Below are 15,208 nucleotides of genomic sequence, written 5' to 3'. Positions count from 1 at the left end.
TTTTTTGTTATTTTGATTGTTGAAGGGCGGAAAAAAGTTCATAATTTAAAATCAAAATTATTTTTCCAAGTTAAGTATCTGAATTGTGTTCATTTGATGCAAGATGTAGAAAAACACCGTGGTCATATTCATTTTAAGAAAAAATCATCTATTTGTTTTGTGATGAATGTCGGTTAGAATTTTCAATATAGGGAAGAATCAAATAAAATTTTAAGGTAAACTGTTTTGTATTTCTTCACATTCACATTTTGTTTCAAAATCGAGAGAAAAGGGTAGTTCTTTGAAAAGTTGCTTCTGAGCATCTGCAGACAGACTGCATATACGTACATGATCGTGATGAGCAGGGAACAATTACACCACAAAAATTGAGAAAAGTATGGCTCCAGAGTCAGGTGTTTTGAGTGAATGTTTTTATTAATAATCATTAATCCTTAAACAAATGTTTTTTGCAAATTATTTTGGAATGCAAACAAAACTTATTTTAAGGATAAGCAAGTATGCCTCTACCAAAATATAAAATTCTGATGTTCTTGTCTTCGGTAAGACTTTTGGTATGGTACCGGTGGTAAATATGTTTATCAAACATCCATTTTTTCCCAAGAAATACACCTCTAGTTGACAAGCTTAGTACATGTAAATGTATAATGAGCTAAGAAAATAAAATCTACCATAAATGTGAAATTCATGAAATGTAGGTCTTGGTATAATGCTTAATTGGTCCTATAGTGGACACACTTTACAGTAAATACATGTAAATTCTATAAAAAAAAAAAAACCCATTCTTCTGTAATAAAGTGAATCTAAACTTAGTTCATGCAAAGGATAAACAAGGGGTTCGGACCAGAATTGTGAAATTCAGAACCTCAGGATCAAGTTCTCGTGTTTGGGTAAAGGGTATTATTGGTTAAATAGTCGACATTTTTTATTAAAAAATTCGTCTTTTCTACAACTTAACATTTTGCAGGCAAACTTGGTGCATGGTTAGGGTGAGCAAAAATATTTCTTGCAAATTGAAATAGACATGACGAAAGGTTGGGGGAGTGGTTTGATTTAGTAGAATGTCAACCTTTGGACCTCACATTTTTACCCTACATTAAGAAATGGAATCTGAATCTTCATATACATGTAATGTGCCGCTATTGTAATTGTTCTCTTTTATTTTCCACTCCCATTTGTACTGTTTGAAAATAGAGAGAAAATGGTATTTCTTTAACTACTAATCATCTAGCAGACACAGCATACATGTAAATTCTAAATGAGCAAGGTGGTGAAAGTTATGGCCCTAGAGTCAGATGTACTTAGTGAGTTGATGTTTATAGTGACATTATATCTTAATAGTTTCTTAATTTTTTTTTCTTTTGCAAGGTATCTTGCAACCCATTTTAATTTCTTCAAAATCGTCTTTATTAAAGGTAATCCAGCAGGCAATCTTAGAACATTGTTAGGATGTGCAAAAATGTCTCTACCAAAGTTGTAAAACACATTATTTTAGGTTTAGGTATTATAGTGGTATGTTTCAGAAGGATTTCAGCCTTTAGACGTCACCTTTTACCATACATACATGTGCATGCTGCTTTACATGTATTGGACTTATTTTCAAAACGTTTTGTTAAGCTAAATGCAGTATTTTTACAAGCAAGGTATCATGTATTAATATTTACAAAAGTGGGTCACCATTTCATTTTTATATTTTAAGACTTATTTTGGAAATTCAATAACCTATTCATCGTGTGTTTAAAGGAAGTGAACATGAAAAAATTATCAAAGGGTCAAATTTGTCTTATTAAATCATATATTGATATCTCTAAACCAATTTGACACAGCTTTCCCCAATAAGAAGATATACCACTTGGAATAACTAATTCTTGCAATCAATGAGCGCTGCCATATATTGTTAAAATCATTAACTCCCTGCTGAATTATCTCTAAGCATCTAAGAGAAGACAGCACTGATACTGACGTCAGTGGGACATATAGAATTTTAACACAAGCTTAGTAACATTAGCTTAGACATTCTGAGTGCAACTAAATATTTAAATGTACATATGGGATCAGAAATATACGTGTTTGACAAACATGCAAAGAAATATACAGGAATGATACTTTATATCTCGCTTAGTTTTAACTAAATATTTCAAGCAATATACACATGTCAGTTAATTTCCATTCTTATATATATAAATCACAGCATGAAAAATTTAGACAAAGCATGAAACCAGTGGCTGAACTATTCATAAATTGTTGAATTAATAAAAATCCACTTCTTCATATTTAAATCTCCGAAATGACTTTAACAATATGCATATCCATGTTTTGAAATATATTAATAAGTCTGAAACAGTCATCAGCGTTACATACTTGGCAAAATTGTTCTAAACAGAATAACAAATTACCAATGAAAGTATTTTTAAACACATTTTCAAAAACTTTATTAAATTATCTAATAGTTCGGAAAAGTGGTGTCTACACCCTCATATAGAATCCGTTGACCTACACAACAAAATGTTTTAGTCATGAATTTTTTTATACATCATTTCAAATCCACATTTAGTAAAGTTTAAAAAAATCTACTTGAATAACTGGATTTGCAAGTTGTGAAGACTTAAATTGCTGCGATGAAATATGATGCATAAATTAACAAGAATAAGAATTTGGATGCTTACTCGTTTCAAGATTGAGACGATTTACAGGAACTACATCAGCAAGAAACGTCTTGTATGGCAAATGTAGAAGACTTTGGGAGTAGAGAAAATTTTGTTGATACAATAAAGTCCATTTAAGATTCATCGCATGTAAATAAAATGAAACACTTGATGGATAATAGTTGTCAGAAGCAGTTTTATGCACTAAACAACCATGCCTGGAGTAAAATAAAGAAAATTTCAAACGATGGTAATTAATCCTTTGGATTCTCAAAAACATACTTTATACTATACTAGATTTTGACCTTTGCGTGCACGGGTTGACATTGCATATGATATCGGTCATTTACGAAATAGATACATCGACGCACCGTATTGTTGACATTTACAAAACCAAACTTAAAGATTACAAAAATGCTATTAATTTCACTACACTCTGCTTAGTTATAATAATATATCTGTGTCTCGGAACAGGCTTTCACCACCGTTAAGATGCCTCCCATATACCCGTACTGTAGCAAAAAAAATCATTAGAATCGCCCCGAAACGATTTTGGATTAAATTAATGAGGCTGCATTGAAAATAACAGTCAAACTTTCATTTAAAATTTAATTCATTTTAATGAAGAATTCAACATTTTTTAACCAACGTTTTTTTTTACTTTACACACCATGTTGACATTCGAGTTAGAGTTATCTCCCGTATTCCTTTGATGAACAGAATATATGACAAAATTCAATGAAAAGAGCTAGAGCCACGAAGCATCAAAAAATGCCCTATCATTAAAAATTACCATATTTTGGTAAAATATAGGGTAGGATCTTAGCTTTTTATAACTCTTTTTCTTTTTTCGATATCTATCATACTTTTTTATAAACGGAGTTTACAATATGGCATTGTTTTGATGAAAAATGTAGAACAGACGTCATTTTTGTTAAGTAACGTCATGAAATGATAAAACTACGTATGACTTGAATCTAATAAAATAAACAAAAAAACATAAATAAAATTATCATGCAGACATTATAATTAATTTATGAAAATAGCATGAAAAGCTTATTTACAATATAGTTTAAAACATATTACAAGGACCAGTGCTGAAGGTCAATATAACGGCGGTACATTTATATATGTCAGTGTCTTAAAAGTTCTTTTTTCTGCAATTTGAAACTGCATGAAGTAATGCTTATGATGCGCAATGTATAACTGAGGATTAATCATTGAATTCTACCAATGTAATCACAAATTATTAAAAATAAATATATAAATATGTCAGAGATACGGTAATTGAATTTAATAGAGATATATGAAATCTAGAATTTTGATGCATTACTGTAACAGTCTGTGTACATTATTCTACATGATTATTTTACTTGTTTCAAGGCTTCGATATTTTCACCCAATCCTGGCGCTTTACAGCAGTTAGATGCCAGGGTTCAGTTCTTTGAAATGTTAAATTTTCCCAGTTTCCCGTGGGCTCACCGTGCGTTCATGTGCGCTCTCCGCTCCGTTCCCGCTCATCGTGCACAAATCGCCCACCGTGCGTTCACAAAGATTTCGCCTTGCATGCGCTCACTGCGTTCGTTCATTGTTCACTTATTATTTAGTCAGATAATATTATATTAAGGCTTATAACAATACTAACATGTAGTTTATTGTTATTATTTCCTGATTACCAACGAAACACAAAGAAACAATACCGCCCGGGGCACTCCGAATAAATCGTTCATCTTGCGTTCACATAGAGTACATATATCGTTCAACGTTCACTTTGCGCTCTGCGTTCGCTCTCAGTTCACCATTCATAAGCGCTATCCAAATTCGGCTCAGCGTGCACTCGCCGTTCGTTTAGAGCGCAATCACTGTACAGGCAGAGTTGTATACATTACCCTGCAAGGAGCCCCATTGTTCTGGGCATGCAAACCAGTGTTGCTAAATAAGGGGTATTTGTCTCGGGTAATCATGTTTTCCAGGTACCAGATGTGACTCAGTCTGACAGGACCATGAAGGAGTGGTTTTAAGTTAGTGGTAACTGAATCTCCAGACAGGGTAAGCTTATCTTATTCAATTTTATCCTACTGGAAATAATATTCCGCGAAAACGATTGCTTTAAACTACTGTAATATTTCAATTTGTCAGCGTGTTCGAATTGTATACTTTAAATTTTGTCACGTGTAATTGTCTTCAGTGTAAGTAATATTGTTTACTTGTTGCATGTTAATATAAATGATTTCATTTTTGCCGTGTGAACCGGTAATATTTATTGTAGCTGTACCTATATGTGTAGTAGTTGTAATTTGCTTAAGCATTTTTAACTTTGTACGACAGCCTTTATGTGACACCTTTTATTATATTTTGTAAACAAATTTGTAGGTTTTTTCCCGGGGTTTCTCACCAGTGTAGCTCTATGTGGCGGTAGAGTTTTGTCGACGGTGTCGTTACATCATTACTATTACTGGACGCTACATATACAAGTTCTATGAAAATTTCATTGTGTTAATTATAAGGGGACTTTGAGTTGAATGTTGTTAGATCATTAAATGTGTACATTCAGCTTAAACTGAGAAATTACTTGATCTATTTCAATCTTGGATTCACATATATAGACACTAAAAATATAGGTACTTTCATTGTAACGACATTTAACTGGACATGGCAAGAACCTCTTTCTATATGTTGTGAATAAAATACCACCAAAAGTTTTACTTTAGAAGCAACGTTCTTTGTTACCAAAACAAATCAAGTATAAAACACAAACACCCCCCCCCCCCAAAAAAAAACCCCTCCAAAACAAATAAACAGAACATATAATTCAGCTGTTCAAATCTTTCATCATCATTGCTAAATAAAATCGTATTTGTCGTAGGTTGCATGTCTTATCTAGCGTTCTTTTGATATATTTTATTGCTAATTGATTAATTTAATGAAAGGCCTCTGTAAAATCATTTTATTGTAACCTAATTCATTGTTTTACATGTTTTTGGAAAGCTTTCAAATTAAATACTAAAGGGGTTGCTAAATCTATTTTATAGTTTACTCTATACTTAGACACGTTAACGTAGATTTTGACCGACCTTCTCCCTCCTTGGCTCTCTTTGATAATATATATCTTTGACCTCCTTATGGTTTTAGATAAAGACTGGTAAATCATATAGAGTATAACTCTTCATAATCCGGATTTAAGAAGACATGATGAACATAAGACTTTTTAATCTTTTGTGCCTCTTAAATCTATCTGTTATTTGTTCTGCAGTCTCTTCAAAGGAGACAGCAATGGATGTCGATATTATTCAGAAGCTAACCGAGAAGTTAAATTTGTTGGAACAAAGGTTGACAAGAAAACATCCTCACCTACATAATATGAAAGACAAATCTTTATCAAATGAAAACAGCAATATAGTAAATGAGAGATGGATTCGCAAGATGGAAAATCGTATTGAGACATTGGAAAATACAATCTTGGAGAAAAATTGTGATAAAAAGTTTCCTTTGCTTGAAGAAACTGTTATGGAACTCTCAAAACAAGTAAAACAACAGGTCCTTTATAACGAACGTACAGAGAGACTGGAAATTATTGTTCGTGACCAAGAAAAAACTATTGTCCAGTTAAGACAGGAAGTGATACATTTTAAGCAACCTGGGTCTGCAATTCAGGATTTCCTTGTTCCAACAGTAGGAGAACACGATAAAAATGGAAATACTAAAGATGATATGAAGAACAAATCGGGAATCACGCAACGGATAGGAAGCACTGCTGCATCTTCTGGTCTACGAGATATTGTTTCTAATAAAAGTAAATCCTTCATTATATTTGACAATTTTTAGAATTACAACCTTTTTTGAGTGTTTTTTAAATTGGATATTTTTCTTGTAACACGTTTTACTTCAAACGATTTGTTTTGAGTTTGAAATGACTTACAATATTATAAAAGATTATTGATTTTTGAATTGCCTGCAATAATCAACTGAAACATAATTTAAGATAAATATCAGGTTGATATTTGTTGAATGATTACTTTTTGTCAGGTCATTGTAGATATGGTAAAACATTTACTCATTTTTATTTTCAGAAAGATTGCTTCTCCCCGCCACCCAACAACCAGTGACTTCTCCAACAATTATAGCTTTTTATGCATACATGGCTGGAGACACTCCCTCTATTACAATACAATATCCTTTGGTTTTCGATGTCGTAAAGACTAACAATGGAAACGGTTATCACCCCTCAACAGGGACTTTCATTGCTCCAGAGACCGGAGTATATGTGTTTACCTGGACTATAAGAGAAATTGGGGATTGTCGTCACTCAACTCAGTTGATGGTAAATACCTCGGAAATTGGAATAATTCACGTGGACGTTGATCCCGGTCTTGACTTGGCAGTAACTGGAGTCGTGGTCACGCATGTCAATGCAGGAGATGACGTATACGTTAGGACGCACGCAAATTGGAATAATTGCAATATTATTAGCAATGGAGCAGGCAGATCGTCCTTTGCAGGATGGAAACTATCTTAAGGAGAGTACACAAATAAAATGACAGCGACAAAATTATATGTTTTGTGGGGTTTTTTTTAACAGCCTGTTCTATACATAAATACTGTAGTAATGTTAACACGATGTGTACAACAATAAACAGAAATGTAAGTTAATTATTTAAAAAAAAAGTTTTAGGATTTAGATTTTAAAGCTAATGGTTAATTATGTCTCAGTTTAAGGTAACTGTCTTCAAATTAGAATAAGGGTCAATTAATATTGTAAAACTAGAAAAAGAATATTGTTTACTTAAAACCAGTGTACAGAATGGGACTGAGAAAAGGAAATACTGTTTAGGTCTGTCCGTCTATCAACCATTTCTCTACACCTTGACAAGATATTTCTCAGCATATAATCTTTCTATTTTAAGTGAGTCGATTGATAAGTCCTTGATCTAGTTTATTGAGAGGCCATTAAACCATACGATATATTATGTATGAGTAATCAAAATATTTCTGGAAAAGTGTATCAAATCAACTTTTAACAAACAAATGATAAGATCTAGTATACGCCAGTACTGGTTCTTTATTTAGATTGGATAGTCTGTCCCTACTCTGGTGTAGTACGTAATACATACGACTATATAAACATATTTGAATTGTTTGCACTATTAAGAATCTGACCATTTTAAAGATATTTTAAAGGATTTTCCTTGAAAAACAATGGTTCTTAATTCATTATATGGAACTTATTGATTATTTTAAAGTACTACGTTTTGTCAGTGGTGGTAATTTGTGCTGAGGTCCAAACACTGTTCTACTTCCGGTTTGCCAGAGTAACTGCATAGGACAGTTGATTAAAACCAACTCCCAGAGACCAGAGATTTTGCCATTGACTTTAAAAGATAAAAGATATGGCAATCAGTGTTTTCTAAAATAAAATGCTCTTTGTAGATTTCAAATAAAAATAAAATGAAAATCATTTTCTTTGTGGGGTTTCTTACCGTTACTTTTTATTCAAATATAGCTCTATATAGAAATCTTCCTGATCTTAGATTAGATCTTGATAATACGTATGGCGGTTCGGTTTATGTTGTTAGAAGAAAAACATAACTAAGTCACATTTTAAAATAAAAATGCTGAGCAATGCACCTTGTGTGCTTTTTTATGTAGCATACATAATGTTCAAACTCATAACAAAAATTAAGAAATTCCTGAAATTCCTGAGTGCAACTAAATACTGAATGTTTGTACTATTGTGAAATTCATAAGTCTCGGGCCATGTGTTTGTGTTTATGTGAGTAGCTCTATTTGTCATATAGTGAAAATGCATTCTTGAAAAACTCCTCTATTCTACAACTAAGCAATTAGCAAGAATTAAAAAAATAGTGCATGGTTGCAAAAACAGGTTCATGGGTTCCAGGGGGTTTTTCAGTAGATTTTCAATCTTTGGATATCACCGTTTAGCCCTATGTTTAGAAAGGCGTACAGTTACTTATATATTGAGCTTCTTTTTTAAAAAATGCTCTTCATTAAGTCTTCTGAAAAGAAATGTTGTACTTTTAAATCGCCTATAAGCAGGGTATTCTTGTCATTAATCATAAACAAGTGAGTCATTATTTGCCCTTTTTAATATTTAGATGATTTTGCTTATTCTCAATCATTTTAGCACACATCTTGTATTTAGTCATCATTCTTTTTCTATTAGATTAATATAGTTATCATATTAATATCATTTGCATCTGTATTATGTTGAAATAACTTTTTGCGACCCTTAAGACCACAGACCCTTTGTTAATTTTCATAGACGATAAAAAATATCATGGGGTTTTATCTTTTTTATTTTTCATTTTTTGGTTTCATAGTTATAAAGTCATTCAACATTGACACAGTTCAAGTGAAATGTACCGAATTTTGAAATGCAACTTTGTTTAAATAATAAACAACCTTTTGAAAAGATGTGTTGGTAAAACTATATAACAGACGAAGACAAAAACCCTCGCAAAAAAGCAAACAACTTTGCTCTTCAAGGTATTCAATGTTTATTCAACTTTTTTTTTATTATACTAACTTACTTAAATACTTATAGCTAGATAACTTTGAAAGGTAACTAAATCAAACTCACAGGAATGACAACCTTCAAAACGCCGTTATTTTGCACTTTAAACTTTATCTTCCGTTGATGTATTTCCAAAATATCTGCAGTAGCTTTTCTTTTAATATTTTAATGAATATATGCATATATTCACCAAGAGATTTGTATAAATTTCAAGTTACTTTTTAAAATGTCTTAATACATGTGTTGCCCATGACTTCAATGTAAGCTTCAAGGTGCAATTAATTGGAAAATATTTAAAATTTTGAAAATTCCTTTGATGGATTACCGGTATTTTTATTTGCTAATTACTTTAAAATGATATGGTAAAGAATATCGGTCCAATCATTTATTAGGTACAAATAATGGTCGTTATACGTTGAATACCTTAAACTAAAAATTACCTTTATTTTTCAAGATTCACATTTTCAATGGTCTTTGTCTGTGATAACATTACAATTTTGAAGCATAAAAGCATAAAAATTCATAATAAATGAGTCACATAAAATGGGCTTGTCTTATAGCATAATCGAAAAACGGTACTGGGCTTGCCACGGAGTAATACGTACATGTAGCTGTGGTTTAAAAATGTTGTTTTAAAGTGTACAAATTGGAAATAATATAAATATAAGTAATAAGGAATCATCCTTTGATTATTATGAGATGATAATTTCGGTTGGAGCTTGATTAAATCTATCATAAAGCCCGAACCACGCCCCGACCGAAATTATCATCGCATTATACTCAAAGAATGACCCCCTTTTCCTAAAATAATGTTAGCGTAGACCTTTGACTTTTCATTTGGCTAAAAAGAAGGACAAATTTGACTTCAAAGTGAGTTTGTGAAATTGTCACCTTAAAGACCCTTTTCTCTTGACGGTAGTCATTTATTTTGTACAGTGTAAGGGAGATGGCCTAGCATAAACTTGCCGACAGAAAATGGAAATATCAAAAGACATCTCGAGCTCGGAACTATTAATACACTTCAACAATTTATTGAATACATTCACAATTAAACGGTGCCGCTCTTTGCTAGGAGTCTCTGCCAAATGCGTTCCAGCACCTCTTCATTCGCTGGTTTGGTTTCTTTGGCTAACTGAGTCGCCAGTGATGACAGGAGATGTCGCGTTCTTTATTGAGTTCTCATTTGGTTTTATATTACTGGTTTTAGATGGCAGTTTCATGCGCATTTCTTGAAAAATAAAATGTAAAATTTGAGTAAGGTTACATAAACTAAAACGCAAATATTTTTTCATACAAATTATCTTACTTGGACATTTTTGTAGAAAACATCTTTTGAACTCTTCGTCTTTGAGTGAACCTGGACATTTTTTCCCGCCGTTTTCCGGTTCCGGGTTGTTACACTCTCTGTAGCGGTACCGATACCTCACACCGTGTCCGCACGTCTCTGAGCAGTGCCGAAAGTGACCCCATTGACCCCAAGCACTCCATTTACCATCCCCTGGAACCATTGCATTCTCTAATTGAAATGTGTGTTGCTGACTTTAACGACGAACTATTGATTACTAATTTAAATTGAAAGCTCACATAATTTTGACAATCTTGTTACGTTTACTTTTATGTTATAAGTTTTAAATTAACTGATCGTAAGTATATAATTGCAGTAGAAATGTACATCATGTTGTAATTCAACGCAGATTTGAAAGAAAAAAACTTGGTAAACGTCGAAGTAATTTTTTCGTAAATATGAACATTAAAATGCTCCCTTTTGATAAAGCTTATAACCTAAATGAAAACTCATTTGAAAACGCACTAGGTGGGCAATGACGAACGTTACACATGCTCTTGTCTCTCTCCCGCTTGTTGCCCTGACAATTGGCTCCTCCGTTAGCCGGTGATGGATTGTCACAGTACCGGACTCGGTGTCTGGCCTTCGTTCCGGTTCCACAGGTTTTACTGCAGGTCGTAAAGTCTCCCCAAGTTTGCCACGTCCCCCACACGCCGTCCTCTGTGTAATAGGATAAGGTCTATGATAAGAGTAATGTAATGCACTAATTATCTGGTCGTCGGAAGCTGACGATTAAGGGAGGAACGGAGCGTTACTGTTTGTTTTAACGATGCAGGTATTCACAAACGAACATTAATTTTAAAAGCTATGTAATAATTAAAAAACTATTGATTACAATTGTTTGAATTGTAGTACAATCTAGTCCAATCCCGTGCATGTGTGCGTTAATTTGCTCAAAATGAGTAAAAATCCTGTATCATATGCATACATTATTCAATTGCAAATTCACATGGTCGCATACCTTTACACTTTTTGTTATTGACACATGACTTGTATTTGATCTGTATGCTTGGACCCAAACACCTTCTTCCACCACATTTAGGAGTCGGGCGATTACAAGTTCTCTCCCGTATCAAGAGTCTTCGCCCCTCTCCACATGTTCCTGAGCATGCGCCATATGCTTTCCACTGTCCCCAAGAGCCCCAGTTGCCATTTACTATAGAAATGAAAAATAGATTTATTTATAAATTATCATGCATGACAGTTTCAAGTTCTTAGTGACAATATCAACAAATTGATTTAATTTAGTGATGTCACAATGATTACCACACGCGTTTATTGTTTAACAACTGCATTATTGTAAACATGGCTATGTTAATAATTCAGTGAAACAGTGTATACCTTTCTCACACCGTAAATTCAATAAACAACAATGCTAAAAAGTTTACTGAGATATGACCTTGGTTGTTACGTCATTAAATATTTAAAGAAGCTCTTCGTGCTTCACTGGATTTGATCACGTGACCGACAAAGTTCATATCCAGCTGAAACTTTTAAAATGATATTCAATTTTAAGTATACTTTTAATGACGTCTCGATGATTACCACACGTGATTTTTGTTTTACAGATGCATTTTTGTAAACATAAAACATAGTTTTGCTGATGCATAAAGTTCTGAACGTTTTGCCTTAAGCCTTTTTAAATGTAAGTGTTATAAAAGCAATGTCAAAAAGATTCCCGGAATATGAACCTAGATGGTTAATTCGTGATTAATTCTTGAAAAGACTACCATACATCACAGAGTAGCAGTATTTAAAATATAATAATGAATCACTTCATTAAGCAATGGATGATTTATACCTGCATTTAAGCATAAAAACATATAATGATATGTCCGAACAAAGATTATTTATTGCCAAATAAAGCAATTTGTTTAATTGGTTATTTATCTGTAATTATGATTTACCTTTAGAATAAACAGGCTTGCATGACCTGGACATCAATTGAAAGCTAGAGCCTCGACAGCGACGGCCGCCGTTTCTTGGTTTTGGGTCTGTACATGCCCTTGTTCTTAATCTTTTCTGTTGTCCTCAACAGGATGTTTCTTGGCAAACCCCCCATCTTCCCCATGTACTCCAAGTGGACCAGCTTCCGTTTACTGATATTATCAAAAAAATATAAAATTTAAATAAAATAATATGATGTGATATGACATGATACGTTACATAATATGATAATTATCGATGATTAGAATGAAATTGCAGGCACGTAGCATCAGGGGGGCCAGGGGGGCCTGCCCCCCCCCTTTTTCTCGCAGCAACTGATTTTTAAAAATTTACATATAAAAAATTGAATTATCATGGAGTTGCCCCCCCCCCCTTTTTTGGGAGTAGGTAAAAAATTGGTATGAAAAAACAGAAGTTAGGAGTGAAATTGAAGTTATAAACTACGCCAGCCCGCCCCCCCCCCCCTCCCGGATTAGGATTTTGAAGATTTTAAAAAAGTCAAATTTTCCTCTCTTTTTTTTCTTTTTTTTTTGCTTGTCAAGGATTTTTTGGATGAGTCTGGCCCCCAACTTTCAAAAACGATGCTACGCGCCTGAATTGTATTTACCATTATATCATATAAAAGATATGCTTACCTCTACATCTTTTATTACATCTTCTCGACTTGTATTTCCAGAAATAACTATCCAAATATATTAAAACACAGGTGTCAATAGATATATATTTAGTGGGTTAAACACATACATGGTGATGTTTTTAAAAATTCGATTCTTTTATCAATGCGATAGTTTAAGAAGGTTAATTCTTTTCATAGCCTCAGCAGTTTGCAGTGATATAATACAATTGTGTATTTTTTTACGTTGTTCCAGTTTTGCATCGTTTTCTCCACAAGAATCCACAAGCCCTGTGTGTAGTTCTTCTATATTTCTCTTTGTATCTACATGTTGTGACTCGCAAACCAGTGCATTTGTTACAACTACTCAGGAATCTTAAACATAAAAATAATTGATGAATTTGAAATTAGGGTTTAGGAAGAAAAGAAACAAATAATGTACTGAGGATTAAATTTCTAAAACATCAAAGACTATAACCTTAACCCTAATTCGATTTACAACGATGGTATGATTTTGTGTATGTAATCTCAATTTATACCAAATAAATCTAAAAATTGTTTAATAATTTCTATTCCATAAATTGCATCGTAGTATGCTTAAAATAATAATAATTGTCTTAATATAACTTTACATAAATTGAGGATAAAAGTACGTGAGGGTTGCTAATCTTATCTTTGTCATTCTCTCCAGTAGATAGAATTTCAATATCAGAATCTCCACAGGATTATATATAAATTAGTTGAAGTTTTATAGTCCTATCATAGAATTATGAAATGTGGAAACATGCTGTATTAAGAGATTCTTGAAATGAAATTAGTATACTTGTTTTTGTTTGCAGACTGTTTTGCATTGTAAAAAACGTGCCCTAAAGTGTTGAAATTGTAACAGGTGCGTAATGCATAATTAGTTTCGTATCTGTATTTATTTGGCAAATAATTGTTTTGCAAGGATTTTCAAGGAAAAGTTTATTGCTATCGGTTAAACGCATTTTATTTCGGGGGAGGGGGTGCCTGTTAGTATAATTTATGTTACTGAAAAAGGTTGTCAATAATCGTCTTTTAGAAAAGCGTTGAAGCTATTTATAGCGTCAAATCGCTTTTGTAGAGGCGTAATGGCGCCTTACTTTACATTATAGCGACTTAAACGCGTATTTATATACAATGCCTAAGAAGGCATAATTACGCCTTTTATATTATTTTTTAGCAACATAAGTGATATTTATGTAAACTTTTAAAGGTTAGACAACTATACCATTACCAATATAAGGATTTAACAAACTATATCAGAAGTTATACATGTTAGCAGTCCTAATGAAACATATTGGTTCTTGTATTTTGTGTATAAAAAGTTGTATATTCAAACAAATGTAAGCAATGTCTACAGAAATAAAGAAAATCGCAACTATCATCTCCAAAACTTCATACATGTACATATACAGTTATTACGACATACTGTGTCACTGATTTAGATACTTTCAAAATATAATGGTATAAGAATTTATGAGGAATTTCGTAGATCGATTGCATTGATTATAATAAAAGAAACGGTACTGCAGTCGAGACCAATTCTTTTGACGCGTCGAACCTCGATTTTATGAAGTTCTTGATTTAGCTCTTACAGCAATATCTCGATCTCGCTATACATGTATGTATCGCATTGACTACTCGAGGTGTATGTTACCGGTTACAATATATGTTGACGCATTCTTCTATAAGTTAGATTTTTATGACTACTTTGCACCAGTCATCGACAATGTGTATTACTATTGAATTGCAATGTTTTAATTTTGAAAGTGAACAGGAGATATATAGCGATATACGTGAGCCCGACAAACGATCTGCTTTTTATCAGATTGTTCACGTACTTAACAATAACAAAATATATGTTTATTGATTGTACTGTAGATTTTATTTGAGGTTGTTAATAAAGAGATATAAATACTTACATTCACATGAAATAATTCTTATTTACATGTAAAGAGTAGTTTTAAAGTTCATTAATGATTATGTATGTAGTATTAGTTTACTAATGTTATTTTTAGGTCACCCGAGTAAACTCAGATGTCCTATTGCTATCCGTTTTCGTTCGTCGTCGTGCGTCGTGCATTACCAATTTTACATTTTTAACT

The 15,208-nt window shown here is 32.7% G+C and overlaps 2 protein-coding genes across 2 annotated transcripts; one reads left to right on the top strand and one right to left on the bottom strand.

Moving 5' to 3' along the window:
* Window positions 1-5,834: 5,834 nt before the first annotated feature.
* Window positions 5,835-7,180, top strand: LOC128185102 (uncharacterized). The gene is made up of 2 exons (XM_052854781.1): window positions 5,835-6,435; window positions 6,713-7,180. Exons 1-2 carry the CDS (start codon window positions 5,835-5,837, stop codon window positions 7,156-7,158), a joined length of 1,047 nt encoding a protein of 348 aa, XP_052710741.1. The 3' UTR covers window positions 7,159-7,180.
* Window positions 7,181-9,978: 2,798 nt separating this feature from the next.
* Window positions 9,979-13,444, bottom strand: LOC128185103 (coadhesin-like). The gene is made up of 7 exons (XM_052854782.1): window positions 13,326-13,444; window positions 13,102-13,148; window positions 12,427-12,618; window positions 11,481-11,675; window positions 11,009-11,179; window positions 10,481-10,672; window positions 9,979-10,402 (listed from the first exon to the last, which is right to left on the bottom strand). The coding sequence occupies exons 3-7, from the start codon at window positions 12,458-12,460 to the stop codon at window positions 10,278-10,280; spliced, it is 717 nt and encodes a 238-aa protein (XP_052710742.1). The 5' UTR covers window positions 12,461-12,618; window positions 13,102-13,148; window positions 13,326-13,444; the 3' UTR covers window positions 9,979-10,277.
* Window positions 13,445-15,208: the final 1,764 nt, after the last annotated feature.

The sequence above is a fragment of the Crassostrea angulata genome, chromosome 5 (assembly GCF_025612915.1).
Source record: "Crassostrea angulata isolate pt1a10 chromosome 5, ASM2561291v2, whole genome shotgun sequence".
NCBI lineage: Eukaryota > Metazoa > Mollusca > Bivalvia > Ostreida > Ostreidae > Magallana > Magallana angulata.
The sequence above is the reverse complement of the archived record's forward strand: the minus strand, read 5'-3'. Positions and strand labels throughout refer to the sequence as shown.